The sequence below is a fragment of the Scophthalmus maximus genome, chromosome 6 (assembly GCF_022379125.1).
Source record: "Scophthalmus maximus strain ysfricsl-2021 chromosome 6, ASM2237912v1, whole genome shotgun sequence".
Taxonomy (NCBI): domain Eukaryota; kingdom Metazoa; phylum Chordata; class Actinopteri; order Pleuronectiformes; family Scophthalmidae; genus Scophthalmus; species Scophthalmus maximus.
Window position 1 is genome coordinate 20,226,090 of NC_061520.1, and position 16,884 is coordinate 20,242,973.

Here is a 16,884-nt window from a genome sequence, read left to right on the forward strand (position 1 = left end):
GGTTATTTTTTTACCCTGCTTACTCCCTCAAGTTGGAATAAACATCTTCACGTCTAAGAGTATGCACTTTGTTATTTATTTTACATCCCAGTTTCGTTTAATGGAGCTATACCCCACAGTGACATCAAATCAAAAGTGAATGAAAAGTCTTTTGGAAAACTGTAAAAAAAAAAAAAGAAAAGAAAAAAGAAAAAGGAGCTGGACACTTAAAAAAAAAGTAATCATAACATGAAGATAAATGACAAACACAGCCCTCCCCTTCTATGATAACCTCAAGGCCAATTGTCTCGTAGCTGTCATCAACGCCAGGTTTGGTAGGCCCCTCTGATTGGTCCATGCACAGTACACGCAGCACCACAGCATTGGTCCAGGTGTTTGCCGAAAGGAAGGAGTCTGTCTCGAGCGTATACACACAGTAAAGCAGCAGGTCTTCTGCATTTCTTCACAAGAGATGCCACTTGGCACGACGAATCTAAAGACAAGAGGGAGCAGTCAGTCACAAGGAGCATTTTTTCAGTGAGTTTTTTCTTTTTTTGTTTATTTCTGTACCAAAAATATAGGCGAATGCAAATGATGTTTGATTCAATATAAATTGTTGCTTGTATCTACATTCAGCAATCCTTGAACTGTTTTCATTGTTATCGCCATAACTTAATAAATAAATCCAAAAATATATATTTTTCATAATACACACTGCACGGCATTACTACGTACAGGCTAAATACTGTAAAAAAGCCAGTAGAGGTCATCTCCTAATAACAGTACTGAGTAACTGACTGTACAGGTGCAGAGGAAGATTGTTTACACTGTAACAGCAGAAAACACACAAGCCTATCACTCAGGTCAGTGAAGCACCCATCCTGAAAAATGAGGCTACTTGTAGCAGCACATTGCAGTGCTGAGATCTGAACCAGTACTGCCCACACCTATGCATGTAACAGGGTATCTTAAAAAGCCCCAGAGTGAGTCACAGGGGCAGAGGAAGTGGGGCAGCCCCTCCCCGCGACCACACTCTCCATCTTTACACACAGCGGCAGCACTTCTCTCACCATTTCTTGTTCCGAGGCTTCAGCTCCTCTGCAGCGTTCCTCAGGAAGATGTAGTTCTTTTTCTGGGGGTTGTAGTACTCATGGCCCTGAAGGGATTGAGAACGCATGTCAGCAGACATCAGAACGCGAATAATTTGTGAAACTCTGTGAACTACTAAATAAAAAATGCCTGTTCACAAGATTTTACTTCCTACCTTTGACCAGTCGTAACTAGAAGCATATGCAAAGATGTTGCCATTGTGGTTGAAGCAGCATGCCGTGATAGGCTGGTCGAGCTGCTCCGACGTCTTCAACTTTGTGCGGGCGTCTTTGTCCCAGAAGCTGAAGCGCCCGTCTGAGCCCACAGTAGCCAGTGTGCCATGGACAGGATGGAAGGAGATGGCATTGACCTGATGGGGAAAATATGCAAATTAGTAGGGGAGACATGTGGAAACATGAAACTAGTGTATAACGGTGACTATATTATGGAGTCTGTGAAATGATACACACGGTGAAGTCAACCAAATTGTTTAGAAAATGCATAGATATTATAAATCCAACTGATGGACAAAAGGACATCGTGCAATTCTTTAAAGGAGAATCTTATAATAGGCAAATTTAAAAAATGTATATTGAAACTGAATAAAACTCTACAACATTGTTAATGCATAAAACCACATTACCAGCTAGTTAATGTGAATGAGTTTTTCCTGCTATGGCAAGCAGAATATCTGCTGTGAAAAATGATTTTAACACACTGTATTAAAGCTCTTGCTGATAAAATCTCCTTAAAAGATAATGCACAAAAGGTGCAGTTGTTTCACAATGTCAACACTGCCTCAGAAATGACAACTTACAGCGTAGATGTCCTGTGGCGTGGTTGTGTTGGTTCCGTTGGACCGGTGGCACTTGAAGGTGAAGTTGTCTTTGGCTCTAAAGTACATCAGCAAACACATTCACATCATCTTTGCCCTCAGGCATTCAACCGACAGAGCAACGTCTTTATAAAATGATGTTGTAAAATTATTATGTTATGTAAAATTATAACACGATAGTAATTAAGTATGTTTGTTATCCACCGAATTAAAGAAACACCTGTAGTTTCTGATGAGCAAGACTCCAAACACTCTGTTGAGACAAAAATGTATTTGTTTTACACACTCACGGGTTTGGAGGGTTGATATAGTGGATGGCCACTCGACCCTCAATGCTTCCCAGTGCAAAGCCTGTGGGCTTGTTCTGCTTGTCCTTGAATATGGCAACACAGCGGTGCTGCAAGACAATGGCATGGAAGTACATTAGATCAAAAGGCCACAATGCTTTCTATGATTAGGAGATATGATGCATAAAAAAAACAATTAAAAGATAATTACTTTACTGCACTTCATTTATTCACCTGATGTTTGAGAGGGGAGTCTATTCTGCGAAATTCAGAGGGCTGGTTCTCCAGCTGGTAGACTATCAGGCCTCTCTCGGCCGTGGCAACCACTGCCATGGGGTAAACCTGCATATCGGGGTCAGGAAGGTTAGGAAAAAGCTTAATAAATCATCCAATCATTAAGTATTAAAATATGTGTCATAACCCTCAGTAACCACGTACAACATCTGCACAGTAGCATCTCTCTGGCATCTGCAGGGACATCATTGGATTGGGAGAGCGGGTGTCCCAGAACTGAAGAGAGAAACAAAACAGCTCTCATTTTTCTCAGTACTACAATTAGCGCCGCAAAGCTTGACAAGCCTCTCGCTGATGTTTGTGGTTAATAAAGTATATTGTGGTCATTATAGATACAGAGAATGCTGATGATCTTGAGATGGGTCAGAGTTTCTGACTGCTGCTTTGCAACTAAGTATAGTTTCAGTCATTAAGAATTAAAAACAGACACCCTGTGCCTGCCTCCTTGTATCTAAACACATTTTTCACGAGCATGCGATTGTTAATATTAAAAACTAGCAGGTTAAGACTATTATGGAAATGCAGAAATGATTATAACTGTTTAAAATATCTGCCTCTGAGAAATTGAGAGATATTAACTTGCTAATGAATGCGCTGTACCTTCAGTGTTTTGTCCCAGCTGCCAGTCATGATACAGCTGTAGTTGGGGGCTTTTATCCAGTGGATTGCTTTGATGGGACCGTCATGCTGTGTGGACAAATGGTGAGAGGTCTTAGCTGATTACAAATCATTCTTGTGAACACACGGTTGATTGGGGAGCTCTCATCCAACCTGTGCAATCTGCATCGCTTGATTGCTGTTAAGATCCCACATCTTGGCCGTCTTGTCACAGGAAGCGGTGAACACTTTACTCCCATCCTGGATTAAGAGAACAGCACATCATGAGTTATTCTACGGCCTGGCAGACGGCATCTCCTTGCAGTGCCGAGACCACTCTGCACGATGAGACTCACATCGCTCCAGCATGTGTCCAGCACTGGACCCGTGTGCATCTGCTGGGCTTTGGGAACCGTCTGTCCATTGTCCTGCACCTCCCAGCACCTGACCTGAGTGTCAGATCATGCAACAGCATTGAACGGTGAACGCTTGTGACCATACGGGCTTTGCGACGCCATGCTCCAGCCTCTCGATGTCACTCAAATCAAATATTAAAATGGTTATACACTATGTTTCACTAAACACACTGTAATTGACTGCACAACACTTTTATGACTGAATAGTTCACTCACATCGTTGGCCCAGGATCCTCCGATCAGGAAGTTCCCTGGCATGGTGGGCGGACTGAAAGCCAGACAGCTGATGCTGTCGTCTGGAGGTGAAGTCACCTCAACATCCTGCGTATACAACAAAGGAAAAAACATGTTGTCATGTCAAAAAGGTGAAGACACAGTTTTCAGCTTGCCATTATGAAAATGTGTTAATATGTGTGACAAATACTCCTCCACCGCCTTGGCTTACCTTCATGGGATTGTGGCTGTCTGTTGTTGTACTTCCAAAGACCCCGGTCCCTCCTGTCCCGAACCCGGAGCTCGTCCCAAACAAACTCATCGTGCATTTACGTTATCCCTAACGAAAAGTCGAGAGACAAAGGCGGAGGCACAGTGTGAGTACATAACAGCAGACCACATCACTCATCATATTGCATATCCATCGACGTCATCAAAAGTCGTGTTTACAGGTAACACTCAGTAGCTGAAAAAATATGGGTGTAGCTTGAATCAAACACTGTGTGTGTGTGTGTGTGTGTGTGTGTAATGTCAGGTACTTAATGTTACATCATTAGACTGGACTATAGACCTATTGCTTCCAGACCATTATCATGCCACTCAGTGAAACAACTTCACACTAGTGTTACATGTCAGAACTCGGGACACGGTAACGTGTCGAGTAGCACTGACCAAATCGTTTGACACTTGACAACATGTAGCCGGGCAGCTAACGCTAAAGGCTAATTCCGTCAGTCACCGCTGCTAGCTTCTCAACACCGGGCAGGTGGCTGGCGTGTTCGGCACGTTGACAGTTTAGCCGCGTGGAGTATTTTAAATACACCTCGGCTCGTTCGATGCTAATTCAACAACAATGTGGGTCCGACAATGAGGATGAGCATCCTCGCTAGCAAACGTTAGCTAGGTCCGTTTCTCAGACCATCAACCGTGGCCGCTAACTTTCCTGCAAACGCCGCATCCAAACACTGTTAGCGTCGGCAACCCCGCCTCGTGACTACATGGAAATACATACCAGCAGATTTGCTTTGGTTGCGGTTATCGCTAACGCGGCAACGCCGAGGATGCCAAAATAAATTGGCGCAACGAGAAATGTGGCGCTTGTTCCCCGGTGTGTCGCGGTTTGGTGACGTAGCGGCCGCCGGGGGTAAAGAGGGTGCTATTTCGAAAGTTAACGCTTGGGGGCGGTATGTGACCAAAAGTGGCGCCACACGGTGATCGGTGGAAGATGCTGTGAGAAGCTGCTGCATTCACGGTACAGTTCTGTATGTATGTATGGTTTTCTCGTTTATTGCCAGGTTATCACAGAGGATCCACACAGACAGATACATGCAGGTTATTATTGGTCCTACTCTTAATTGACCAAGCCACAGTCCCTTTCATATTTAGACTAACTTTGTTTCCCACAGGCACCACTAAGTGGAGTGCACATTCGAGTTAGAGTGTTAGATCTGTTATTAAGATTATAAAAGAGGCATTGACAAGCAGTTGCAGTTGGTGAACATTCTGTAGCCAACCTTTAACAGGTCATGTCAGTGTTGTAAAAACATCTGAAATGTAGAGGTAGAAGCATGGGCGTAGCACTGGGGGGAGGGGGGGGGGGGACACTACCCAGGGCCCAAGGGTATGTGTGTATGGGGGGGTTTGTAATCAGTGTTTTCTAATTATTGGTGTCATAACATAATACAAAATTGACTGAAAACATTGGTTGAGAGACGTAACTATCTTTTAAAAATGTTTTTTTTAGAGTGGATGTTCTCTGAGGGCCCCTCAAGAAAGTAAAATCAGGGTGAGAGAAAAGAGAGAAAAGAAAGAGAAGATTAACAAAGCATGGGAAAAACAACTGTTAATTAATTTCTTTCAAAAGAAAGGCGAGCTAGCTAATAGCAAACTCCTAGACAAAACTCCTAGACAAAAAAATCAAGTTGAAAAACAATTAGGACAGTTGAATATGGGGTAAAGATTTTTGGTGGTGGAGAATCAATACCAAGAGTTTCTAGTACGGCAGATCATAATATGTGGACAAAACAAACCATTTTTCAGTGCTTCGTATTCATCATGGTGTGAGCATTACAATGGTATGACACACAGAGTGTGTTTGTAGCCCCAGTGGGAGATGCAATGAATGATCCACACTGGACTCTCCAGTCAGTATATATGAAGTAGATTAATAGAATATTGAATTATGAGACTGCTATGTCAAACGACATCCACCCTGTTGAAGAGTCCTTGAGCAAAGTAGATTTTTTTTTACAGTCTCAAAAAGGTCACCATTAAGAAGTACCAATGTTTACAAATGTTTGTAGTGGACAGGGAGGACTCTTGGGGTTTATTTGGGGTTTCAAGGAATGAGTCATGTAAAGTGACCTCGGCTGGGAAAACAACATTTTTTTCGGGTACTAAGGCGTTTTATTGGATCATTTTAGTTTGAATTTATTTGTTTATGGGTTGATTCAGTGCCCCCAGCTCACCCCTCACCCCCTTTGTACGAGGAGAAAAAAGTTGGAAATAGAAGTTGGAGAAACAGAGAAGCACATTCGTAAAAAAAAAGGCCATTGCGGTTTAGTGGCTATGACACATTCGCCTCCTCCCTTGAAATATGTGTGCTGATCCAGTCACTGCTGTCGCCAAATCAAAAGTTTAGAAACATGTATAATCTGTCCTTCCTTCCTTTGTCATTCGTCACCCGCCCTCCAGCCCATTAACGCTCTATTAAAGCAGTCACAGAGGAGTGCTTTACATAGTGTTGTTGTAATTCATAGGGGCCATTGGCATGTCCCATCATGTACCTGGGCTTGATCACTCAGACCCCTCAACAATTAGGGTGGGCCCGAGTTTATTGTTTGCGTTCAAAGGTGTCTGCGTTGAAGAAGGGATTAAGGGATTTCCTCTCTTTACCTTTAGACCGATCTTTTGGTGGAGGGGTATCTCGGTTAAGGCACATGTGCCACTACATTTATCTGTGAACAGCAAAATGGAATGGGACTTGAAAATAAGTGCGCATGGCCTTTGAAGTTAGAACTGACATTTTTTTCACAGGAGAGAGAAGCTGCTGCCAGACTTGCAGAGCAAAAGAAAGAGTCACGGGGGTAAACATGTGTGCTATTCAGATTATGAGCTGGAGCCCACTTTCATCAATGGCCAAACAATCATGTCCAAACAAAGGACTCAGTGATGGGACACTTGGGTCTGAAGGGTCAACACCCCACCCATCTTATTACCGAGATAGAGAAGAAGTGCACATGAAAGAACACTGATCCATCGCCCATTGCCTCACTCCCACACGCTGTCCCAGTCATTGCTCCCTTGGTTTATCCCATTCTGAACCCTTTTTCTGCCCCTCCCCTGACGCAGCCCCAATAAAATCCATTCCCAAATTGCCACCTAGAAGAGCGCACGGCTGCGTCACGCGGTGCGCAACGGAACGTGATGAGGGAACGATAGCGCGACTTTATAGAGGATCGCGTGTCTTCTTCTCTCCACATGAAGGAGGACTCTTTATAAAAAAAAAAAAAAGAAGAAAAAGGAGCCGCATCTCCAGTCTGTAGCTTTCGACTTGGTGCCGCGCGTAAAGCTCCGCGTACGATGGTGACGAGCGCCTGGGCGACAGTGGCCACCGTCCTGTCGTGGGCTCACTGCGCGCTGGCCGCGCAGGTCGCCTTCTCCAACTTCTCCGCGGACAACGAGGTGCGCTCCAGCTTCATCCAGCGGCGGCTGCGGAGCCAGGAGCGCAGGGAGATGCAGCGGGAGATCCTCTCCATCCTGGGGCTGCCGCACCGCCCGCGGCCGCACGTCCACGCCAAGCACAACGCGGCCCCGATGTTCATGCTGGACCTGTACAACACCGTCTCCACGGACGCGGCGCTCTTCCCGGGCTACTCGTACTACAGGCCCGTCTCGCCGACCCAGGCGTCCCCCGCGGTGACCCCACAGGACAGCCGCTTCTTGGATGACGCAGACATGGTGATGAGCTTCGTCAACCTCGGTAAGTTCACAAACTCAAGTTTTGGGAGTCCTTTCAATTCTCTTTCAAGTTGCCTTAACATTATCATATATCATAATCACAGAGTGAAGGAGTTTAGCAACATAATTACATTGGATTTTTTTTTTTTTAATTGTCTGTGATTTTTTTTAGTTACTTGGGTTAAAAAAAATGTCAATGGCAGACAACATCATTATGTTATGTTGTTCAGGGGCAGTTCTGTGATCGTTATCTGAGTCGATCAACTCAAGGATCAAGCCTTAAAAAACGTTTGCCCTTTTCTTGTCAACTCCTCTACAGCCACCACACTATAGCACACAGTGCATTGATTAAGTGCGTGTGCCACTGCGAGAAAGTCTCTGTGTCACTGACATTGTGGCTTGTCGGTCACTTTCCTGCACCCGAAATCCCAGCATTATGCATTCCAAGCTGTAAATGTTATGACAACATGCCTGTATCCGATTCCCCCGCGGAATCCCTTCAAAGCTCTGGGGGAGAGGCTTTGGCATGGCTTTGTTTCGCATGACTAGGAATTGAACAGGCATTTCTGAACCCCCGGGGAGCGGGAGAGACAAGTTGAAGGAGATCAAGATACAAGCTGCATCTAAACACATGTTATTGCTGTGGTAATCTCTGTTGTTACAGGTGTGCGCGCATTCCTGTATCCGCGTCTGTCCGTGAATCCCACGGCGGCCACAGGTTGGAGTTTAAGGCTCACGCAGACGTTATTGAATTAATAAAAGGCAACTCCCGGCTTTGTTTCCCTTGGAGATCCTGCGGCGGCTCTGATATCACTATGGTGAAACAAGCAGATGGTACGGTGCCTGTGGCTCTTATCCGGATGTGGTTACGTCCAAAACCAACCGGTGCCTTCTTAGCGGCCCTCTCCTGCCCCGGGGCTCGGGCTCGGCCTAGAGGTCAATGTGAGGAGATGAAGTTTGTTCATCACAGATGCGTCTCCCCCGAGAAACCTTTAATTCAACCATCTGCTCAATCAGATGCAGTTTTTTCAATCGGCCTGTAGTTAATGCTAAACATTTGGAAGCTGTAAAAAAAATAAGAAAAAAGCACAACATGAATTTGATGTCCTCAGTCGTGAACTCCTAATATACAGTATTTATAGCTAATGAGATCTGGAAACATGGTTCCTGAAAACCAGCAACAGATTTGTGCGGTTCCACATCTGTAGACGTTGACTAGAGAGAGGAAGGAGGGGAAACAGAGGACACAATGAGTTTGTATTATTCCTCTCTCCAGTCTCAAGCCCACCGCAGCCTCCCGTGCTGATGATCGGCAGAGCTTTTCGCTTACGCTCCCACACTGTGCTGGAGTGGCTCCGTCTTGGTGGTCCCTGGGTGATCGCTTCAAGACCGAACTGGATTATTTCCTTTCCAAAGACCACAGCTTCCAGCGGGGGGGGGGGGGGGGGGGGGGGGGGGGGGGGCGTCCAATCCCTCCTGCCAGCGTACCCGGATACACAGATACAAATAGACGGTGGTTCAAGTGGCTTCTCTAATTATTTCAAACAACGTTTACTCCGCATCCTCAAGTGAAGTTAATAGCATTAAATGGGAAGTCATACAAAGGAGGTATTCAGCCCCTCTTGTTTTTATATATATATATATATATATGTAAAATAGTATTTTAGCTTGTGAATTGAAAACTTTCATGCACGTGTATGGCTTCAGATGTTAAACCACCGGCTGTACTCCAGAATCACAGGACAGAGAATTGGTTTCATTGTCATCAAGGAGGCTGCTATTGCACATTAGTTTATAAAAAAGCATTGAACATATACTGCTTAAGCCTGACTCTGCTGTTAGTCTCATCATTTGAGGTCTCCGCTCGTCCTTGTTTAGTCTTTGCCGGGAGACGAGAACACAAGCGTTCACTATGGACTTCTTGTTGGAGCGGACCGCCGCACACCAGCCGAGCACGGGAAAAAGGCTTAATGACAAGAAAAGACACTGGCTTTCATCAGAAAATAAGAAGAGGAACAAAAAGGAACGAGTTCACAATGCTCTCAAAACTCTCAACAGTTGGAGGACAGAAGGGTTATTGTGGTTTTTTTGAGAGCGTGCAGGAAGAAATGTGTTTGTCCTGCTAATCTGATCTGTGGGTATAGCATAAGGAGAATTTCCTTTGCCGCCGCCAGAACAATCTCATTAACTTCTCTCTCTTACATCCATGTGCACAAATAATCACTTTCTTTTTAATCTTAATCTCCAGTTGCAGCTGCGCGGCCCCCTCTCCTCCTCCACATTCTGCAGCAGATTTGCGAATAGGGGCAAAATTCAGGGTGTAAAATATGGTTAAAAACTTGCAGACATTAAGAAATTGCTTTTTGTATTATTTACAATGTTTACTTTCATTTAGTCAAAAATCGTCAACATGGCAAAGAGCAAGGCAGTTGTACAGAACACGTTCAAGACACGTGAAGATCCCATTTTCCTCGTCAAAGCCTTGTTGAATGCAGCAATTGTGATACATCTTAAAAACCGCCCACGCTGATTTGTAACAAATAAAAATAGACAAAACCCTTCCCCACTTCCTATAAAACTGCAGTCAGTTAATGATATCTCCGTGGCTGTGTGGCCCCGCGGTGTCAGAAAGTAACCCCGAAGTGTTGAAATGCCTCCCAGAAGGAAGTTTGCATATCTGAGGTCTGATCTCTGCAGCTAATGGTCTCTAACGTAAACACACCGAGTCCTTACAAGCAATTATTGCTTTCATAAAAACAGCCCTCGCTCCCTTCCAGTATTTAATTGCGGTCAAACAAATGACTCGCAGGGTTCAGAATGCGCCGCTCTTAAACGACGAGCGGCCTGTGTGTGTGTGTGTGCGTGCGAGCGCGTGTGTGTCGTTAGAAGTGTTTTTAGAAGACCCAGAGTCTGTGTGTGTGTGTGTGTGTGTGTGTGTGTGTGTGTGTGTGTGTGTGCTTTTTCTGCTTTTTGTGAAAAGAAAAAGGTCGTGTTTTTCTAGTGTTGGGGTACTGTGTACGCGGGTCTCTGTGCACTGAAACAATAGTCGACCGTCAGCCGGTTGATGTCACGATGATGTCATGACGCATGCCACTGGGCAGGATGTGTTTAAGAGGGGCCAATCGCCCGCTCGGGCTCTGCACACCTTCACCAGAGACCTCCGCGGCTCTTTTCCAAGGACAAACACATCGGCCGGCGCTGTGAAAACACGACACTGGAAAGCTTCAGGGAGCTCTGGGGTCTCTCCCCCTCTCTGACCACCGTTCCCCTGGAAACTCTGAGTGTGTCCGAGGGCCTCAGCTGGCCCAGGGCGGGGCGGAAACCCCACGGTGCCACCGGCTGCTGCGTCACTTCCATCCTCCGCAATCAGGACGAAGTCACTCGACGGCAACGCATGGCAAAATGATCAGGGAGGTGTGGGTGGCGCAGACGCCGGTAGTTAAGTCGCACGTGAATTTGTGCGGCCCTCTATACTTTACGTGAGTGTGTTTGTGAAAGCACACTGGCTGCTGCGGTTTTCCGGGCAGTGCCTTAACGGGCCTTTTCTTGTGGTCGGCACATGTGTGCAGTTTAAACAGGGAGCCAAACTGAGCTCCGAGTGTGTGTTTTCTCTCTCCCCCACATTGGCCCGTATGGCAGACTTCGACTTAAGTGATGTTTAGATCAATCACTTCACCCGTGGAAGCCGGATTTTTTCCTGTCTCGGTGCTTCCGAGACGTGGGCAGAGCGACACACATCAGAGAATCCCTTTTGAGTGAGCGACAGCTCTGACAGACACCGCAGCCGCTGGCTGGTTCACCATCCGATTGTACTCAGCGTTTTTTTTAGTTTCTTTCCGCACATGCACAAACTTTCCCCCCGCGAGGCTGAGAAATATAATTTTCCTGGGCGTGTGCGTCAGCTGGGGAGATAACAATCAGCCGTTGATCACAGTGGTATATCACAGTTGGGAGGAGAATTTGTTGATTCACGGCTTCTGTCTCCCCCCCCCCCCCCCCCCCCCCGATAGTTGACCCGGGTCAGGATCTTCTCTACCAGCAGCACCGGAGGGAATTTCGTTTCGACCTCTCCCGTATTCCGGAGGGAGAGGCGGTCACAGCGGCCGAGTTCAGGGTTTACAAGGACTTCATCCAGGAGCGCTACGAGAACGAGACCTTCAGGGTCAGCATCTACCAGGTCCTGCAGGAGCCTTCGGACAGGTACGGCTGTTTGTTTTGTTTTCTGTAAATGTTCAGCTTCCACTCATTTGACCCTTTCTATGCTGACAGACAACCTCCATTTGCTGATTGTGTCAGCACAATGTTGTCATCATTTTAATTCTGGTTCCATAAAAACCCCCAAATGGCTCTGGTCAAAATGCTCAACTCCACTTTGAGAAACCCCCCAGTACGACGAAATACATTCTGAATATGATGTTGTTCACACGACTTTGCAGAAACAGCGTTCTCATTATTTTGGATAATCCACAGAACACTGTCAATGCTTGTTATTTATTCATCATCACTACTACTTTAAACTAACCTTGCGAGTATTCATGTCAGCTGCATGCACCGTGCCTTTGCGGTGATTATCCTCTTGTCTCGGAGAGCGTTTCAAAAACACAGTATGCCTGCACTGGCGGTGTCTGCATATATTTCCCCACGGGTTATTTCTGCTGATGTTAGTGTCAGCGCCGGAGCTGTTTACACAGACATTAGCCTCAATTACAGAAAGTCAGTGGCTCTCTCCAGAGCAGGTTCACGCTCACACCGGCCCCCGGGAGACCTGCACATATAACACGCAGCTCCGACCGCAAATGACTCTCTGAGCCCCCAAGACCTCGCCTCACTCTTTGCTCTGCTGCACAGGTGGTTGTTCCCCCAACGTTGTCCAATCCGCCCGTAGCTCCGGTTGGTTTGTCAGTCTGCCGCTGTCTGTGTTGCGCTCACACTGTCCCCTGGTTTTAAGACCACACCGGAAACGGGATAAGAACGTGACAGATTTTCCTGTTGAAGGGCACGTCGTCCTCACCAATCAAAGCATCGCAGCATCCGCCCACGTCACAGAATCTCATCAGGGAACAGGAGGAGTCCCGTCGCGTGCAGGCGGTAGATTTCACAAGTCCTTCATCGGGGACAGTGGGGTGGATGACGCTGTTAAGGGCAGCGCCATTGTCATTCACAGACGCAAAGGCCACTCCGTGTAGACGAGCAGGCAGCAGGACTGAACGGCAGACGTCTGCCTGCAGGCCCCAAACTCCGTCTGTAAACAAAAGCTATTGTCCGTGAAATCTGCCCTCAAGACAACGCGGCAGTGGAGGGTTGTTTTCTTCTGGGAAGTTTAAGAGAATGCTCCTTTGATAACGACTGCTAGCGGTGGGGTGGAGTTCATGATTCAGGGGGCTTCGCCCTGCGTGTTCAGGTTGGCATGCGTTCTTTTTTTTAAATTTATTTTGAGGCTTATTCCAAATCCAATCTTATCAAACTTAAGAGGTAGTTCGTCATCGTATCGTCTTTGTCTTCCTGTTTTCTTTTACCGTCTGTTAAACCAGTTTATGCGAAACAGAGGCTGTATTCTAGCAAACTTTTGAAAACAATGAATGAAACAATGGCTATAATATATAGTTCTCTCTCAGCTTTGAAGTTGTTTCCATGCACATTTGGTGAACAATGACTGGACAATGACTTTAGGCCACAGCACATTGTGCCGCACCGGTCAAAGTTAATGTGACTTAATGTGATCATGTTTAATATCTGGTTCATTTGCAATGCGATTTGTTTGAAAGTCTGAAAAGTAGCAACGCGGCGCTGCTACGTGCTTCACAAAGGACAAATAAACCAAACAAGAAAACAAACAAGACAAATAATGAAATAAAACATCATTTAGAATTTTAAGATGGATGGAATAACACGTAAAACAGTAAACAGTAATGGCAACGGAAAGGGATGAAACATAACATGTAAAAACTAATATTTTTGTCAATCCAAAACACACCATTAATGTTTTATTAGAGTGTTATCATAAAAAACAAAAAAAACAAGTTGTCCTATTACTTTCTATCTAAACTGTATATACGAGAGGGCCACACATGTTATAACTGTTCATACAAACCTCATCGCTCCTCCGTTTTGTCTACTCGCAAGTAGGGATGGGTGACAGTCTCGCTTCCAAGGAAACTTCAACAAATCTGAGTTTTGAGTGTACGTCAAACAGTCGGTCCTATTCAGTTTAATTGTTTCCGTATGGCACCAAATCACAACATACGCTATCGCGAGGTCGAGAGACCTTTTAAATACAATAGAGAGGAACTCAACAGTTCCCACAATGAGCAAATACTTGGCGACAGTGGAGGGAAGGAAAACTTTCTTGTCAAAGGACGACACCGGAACAGAGTCAGGATGGGCGGCCATCTGCCTCCACCTGTTGGGGTGAGAGGAGAGAGAGAGAGAGAGAGAGAGAGAGAGAGAGAGAGAGAGAGAGAGAGGATCAGCAACGTCTGCCGCACCAATTGATAATAGCAGTAGCTTTTATTAAAGAAAGTAAATAATAGGCTTAAAAATGTATGTGTTTAGACATCTGTGTTTCTCTCCCCAGTGAAGTGGAGCTGTTGCTGCTGGACCAGCGGGATGTTTGGGCTGCAGAGGAGGGCTGGCTGGTGTTTGACCTGACCCCCACCAGTAACCTTTGGCTGGTCAAACCTGAGCAGAACCTCGGCCTGCACCTGGTCTTGGACGACAGCCATGGTCAGTCGCTGACATACAATCATTGGGAGGGGCGGGGGGGGGGGGGGTTCCGTAGATGCAGCACACTGCAGTCTTTGTCTACAGTAAAGATTAATGGTCGTGATGAATGTATTCTTTAAATCCTGTGGTTTTAAAAGAAGAGTAAATCAGCCCAGAGACGTCTTGAACTCTCTTATAGTTTAACTTACGATTGCTTTCGTTGTGGTAATATTAGGACGAACAAAAGATCTGTTTGGTAGAAACTCAAATGTTTCAAGATTTGCCTCCCCTGTCTCCCCCTGCAGGCCAGAGGAGGAACCCCCGACTGGCCGGGCTGGTGACGGGCAGCGGACCCCAGGACAAGCAGCCCTTCATGGTTGCCTTCTTCAAAGCCAGTGAGGTGCGCTTCCGCAGCATCCGTTCTGCCCAGGGCCACAAGGGTCGCCAGGCCAACCGCTCCAAACCTCAGAGGACCGTTCAGGATGCACTGAAGGCAGTTGAGGCTGCAACAGGTGTCTGGACCCTTACAAATCTTACCATCGTAGAGCTGTAGTGACTTTGACCTCTAGGTCTATAATCCTTTTTATGTACTTGCCTTAACTCATATTCACATTTTTCGCTTTCAGATAACCTTGGCTTTTCTAAAGAGGGATGCAAAAAACACGAGCTGTATGTCAGTTTCAGAGATTTGGGATGGCAGGTACGATTCATTTTTTTAAAAACTTGATTTGGATTTCATTTCACTTGACGGAATTTCCAAAAGGGAACGCATTAACTGAGCCTTTGTCTGTGGTTTCTTACTCTGCTCAGGACTGGATCATAGCACCAGAGGGCTATGCGGCATTCTACTGCGAAGGGGAATGCGCTTTCCCTCTCAACTCCTACATGAACGCCACAAATCACGCTATTGTGCAAACTCTGGTAAGTCCTGGACAGCCAGCGATGACAGGCAATTTCACTGCAAACCCCGCTCTCTGCGAGCACTGATTCATGCTTCTTCTAACCACAGGTGCACTTTATCAGCCCAGACACGGTGCCCAAGCCCTGCTGTGCCCCGACGCAGCTCCACGGCATCTCGGTGCTCTACTTCGACGACAGCTCCAACGTCATCCTCAAGAAGTACCGCAACATGGTGGTCAGAGCCTGTGGCTGTCACTGATGGCCCGGCCCACCTCCTGTGACTTTTGCACGCCCGGAGGGGATGCTTAAAAAGACCGAGGTGGAGGAGGCGCAGACAAGATGATCAAACGGCGGAGCTCCCGCCACAGAACTAGCTTTATTCTGGGGAACTGTTTTTTATGACCAGCAGCTGAGCCGCCCATGCAGTATTAACCACTACCACAAGCCCAATCAGAGCCATTGGTCACAGAGAGAGGCTGAACAAAGGCTTTCCTTTGTTTCCTTTTAGTGTGACTGGAAAAAAAGTGCAACTGAACAGTGGGGAGTCACTTTAGATGCAACAACACATGGATTGCTGAAAACACGATGCAAAACTTTCCGACCATTTCCCCTGTTTGCAGAGAACATATAAAACAGTACACATACCTGCATCTAAATTTCCTTGACATTTGCCATGGGAATATAAACCGTTGCCTGGGCGGAAATGTGCATTTGATTACACATTACACAGCTCGTGCAACTTTTAATCTCCACCCACAGCACCTTGTCTTTTGGAACAAAAATATATTCTGGTGCTGTACTGGCTGTTCAGGAGGCCAGTTGCACCAGCTCAGGTGTAAGACATCTGGCAGCCTGTGTGTGTGTGTGTGTGTGTGTGTGTGTGGGTGTTTGTGTTTGTGTGTGTGTGCTGCCGATGTGTGAGGAGCTCAGTGAACAGTGTGTGGGATTGAAAGGCCTGACTTTTGGGCCCAGTCTCCTGGTGCAGACATATATCACCAGGCCGCGCGAAAGGCCGACGGTCTGCAAGATGTCAGTGATTCCTCCTCGTGAGGCGGAACATCAGGGCGTGTACCGTCACCCCCGGCTGCAGCTGCCTGTCTGGAGTCAGAGCAGAGCTGCAGGTGATCAAACCGAGGCTGGAATTTAACGTTGTCAAGAGTAAAGTAGTTGAATAAATGGAAACCATCTAACATGAATCAGATGTGTGGGTTGTTTTTTTCATACCTTATTTGGGCTCAACAATGTTCTTTACAGTGGCTGTCACCACCTTCGACTAGTACAACATTAAACAAGCTGAAGTTGATTCTTCACTTGACTTGAAAACAGAAGTTCCCATCAAACAATCTCTCCACATGGTTCATTTCTTATTCTCAATTCTTCTGTCAGTTCTGAAGATTTCGGCATTGTTACTCAATCATCCTCAGCAGATGGAGGACATTTGAAAATCTATTATTCCACGATCACATTTCCAATTCACTCCATGTGCTGGAGAAACGTGATGCAGTCGGAAGCCGTAAATGGACCTTGTGGGGGTTTTGTCACCTTGTGATTTTTCTCTTTTTTTAATAAAAACGAATAAAGATAAGCAGCAAAATTTACACAACATATTTAT

At 46.1% G+C, this 16,884-nt stretch overlaps 2 protein-coding genes across 3 annotated transcripts; one reads left to right on the forward strand and one right to left on the reverse strand.

Moving 5' to 3' along the window:
* Positions 1 to 54: 54 nt before the first annotated feature.
* On the reverse strand, positions 55 to 4,851 carry rae1 (ribonucleic acid export 1). 2 transcript variants are annotated; one of them, XM_035632645.2, is made up of 13 exons: positions 4,723 to 4,824; positions 3,943 to 4,050; positions 3,714 to 3,818; positions 3,438 to 3,530; positions 3,256 to 3,342; positions 3,085 to 3,171; positions 2,629 to 2,700; positions 2,425 to 2,532; positions 2,194 to 2,300; positions 1,886 to 1,961; positions 1,244 to 1,438; positions 1,050 to 1,135; positions 55 to 472 (listed from the first exon to the last, which is right to left on the reverse strand). In XM_035632645.2, coding segments are annotated over exons 2-13 (1,107 nt in total). In that variant the 5' UTR covers positions 4,033 to 4,050; positions 4,723 to 4,824; the 3' UTR covers positions 55 to 471. The 2 variants fall into 2 exon arrangements, with proteins under 2 accessions (XP_035488538.1, XP_035488537.1); XM_035632644.1 differs by lacking the exon at positions 55 to 472 and having other exon boundaries at positions 1,046 to 1,135; positions 4,723 to 4,851.
* Positions 4,852 to 5,588: 737 nt separating this feature from the next.
* Positions 5,589 to 16,449, forward strand: LOC118310064 (bone morphogenetic protein 7-like). The gene is made up of 7 exons (XM_035632833.2): positions 5,589 to 7,692; positions 11,681 to 11,870; positions 14,245 to 14,393; positions 14,678 to 14,884; positions 14,999 to 15,072; positions 15,183 to 15,293; positions 15,382 to 16,449. Exons 1-7 carry the CDS (start codon positions 7,293 to 7,295, stop codon positions 15,529 to 15,531), a joined length of 1,281 nt encoding a protein of 426 aa, XP_035488726.1. The 5' UTR covers positions 5,589 to 7,292; the 3' UTR covers positions 15,532 to 16,449.
* The last annotated feature ends 435 nt before the right edge of the window (positions 16,450 to 16,884 follow it).

Bases quoted from the DNA above. Each gene is read 5' to 3' on its own strand.
- rae1 (XM_035632644.1), bottom strand. From the start codon at position 4,032: ATGAGTTTGTTTGGGACGAGCTCCGGGTTCGGGACAGGAGGGACCGGG. The intron at 3,172-3,255 runs GTTGGATGAGAG...TTGTCCACACAG, and splicing joins AAGCGATGCAGATTGCACAG to CATGACGGTCCCATCAAAGC. The intron at 1,439-1,885 runs GTAAGTTGTCAT...TTTCCCCATCAG, and splicing joins CGCCACAGGACATCTACGCT to GTCAATGCCATCTCCTTCCA.
- LOC118310064 (XM_035632833.2), top strand. From the start codon at position 7,293: ATGGTGACGAGCGCCTGGGCGACAGTGGCCACCGTCCTGTCGTGGGCT. The intron at 14,885-14,998 runs GTGTCTGGACCC...TTTCGCTTTCAG, and splicing joins GGCAGTTGAGGCTGCAACAG to ATAACCTTGGCTTTTCTAAA. The intron at 15,294-15,381 runs GTAAGTCCTGGA...TTCTAACCACAG, and splicing joins ACGCTATTGTGCAAACTCTG to GTGCACTTTATCAGCCCAGA.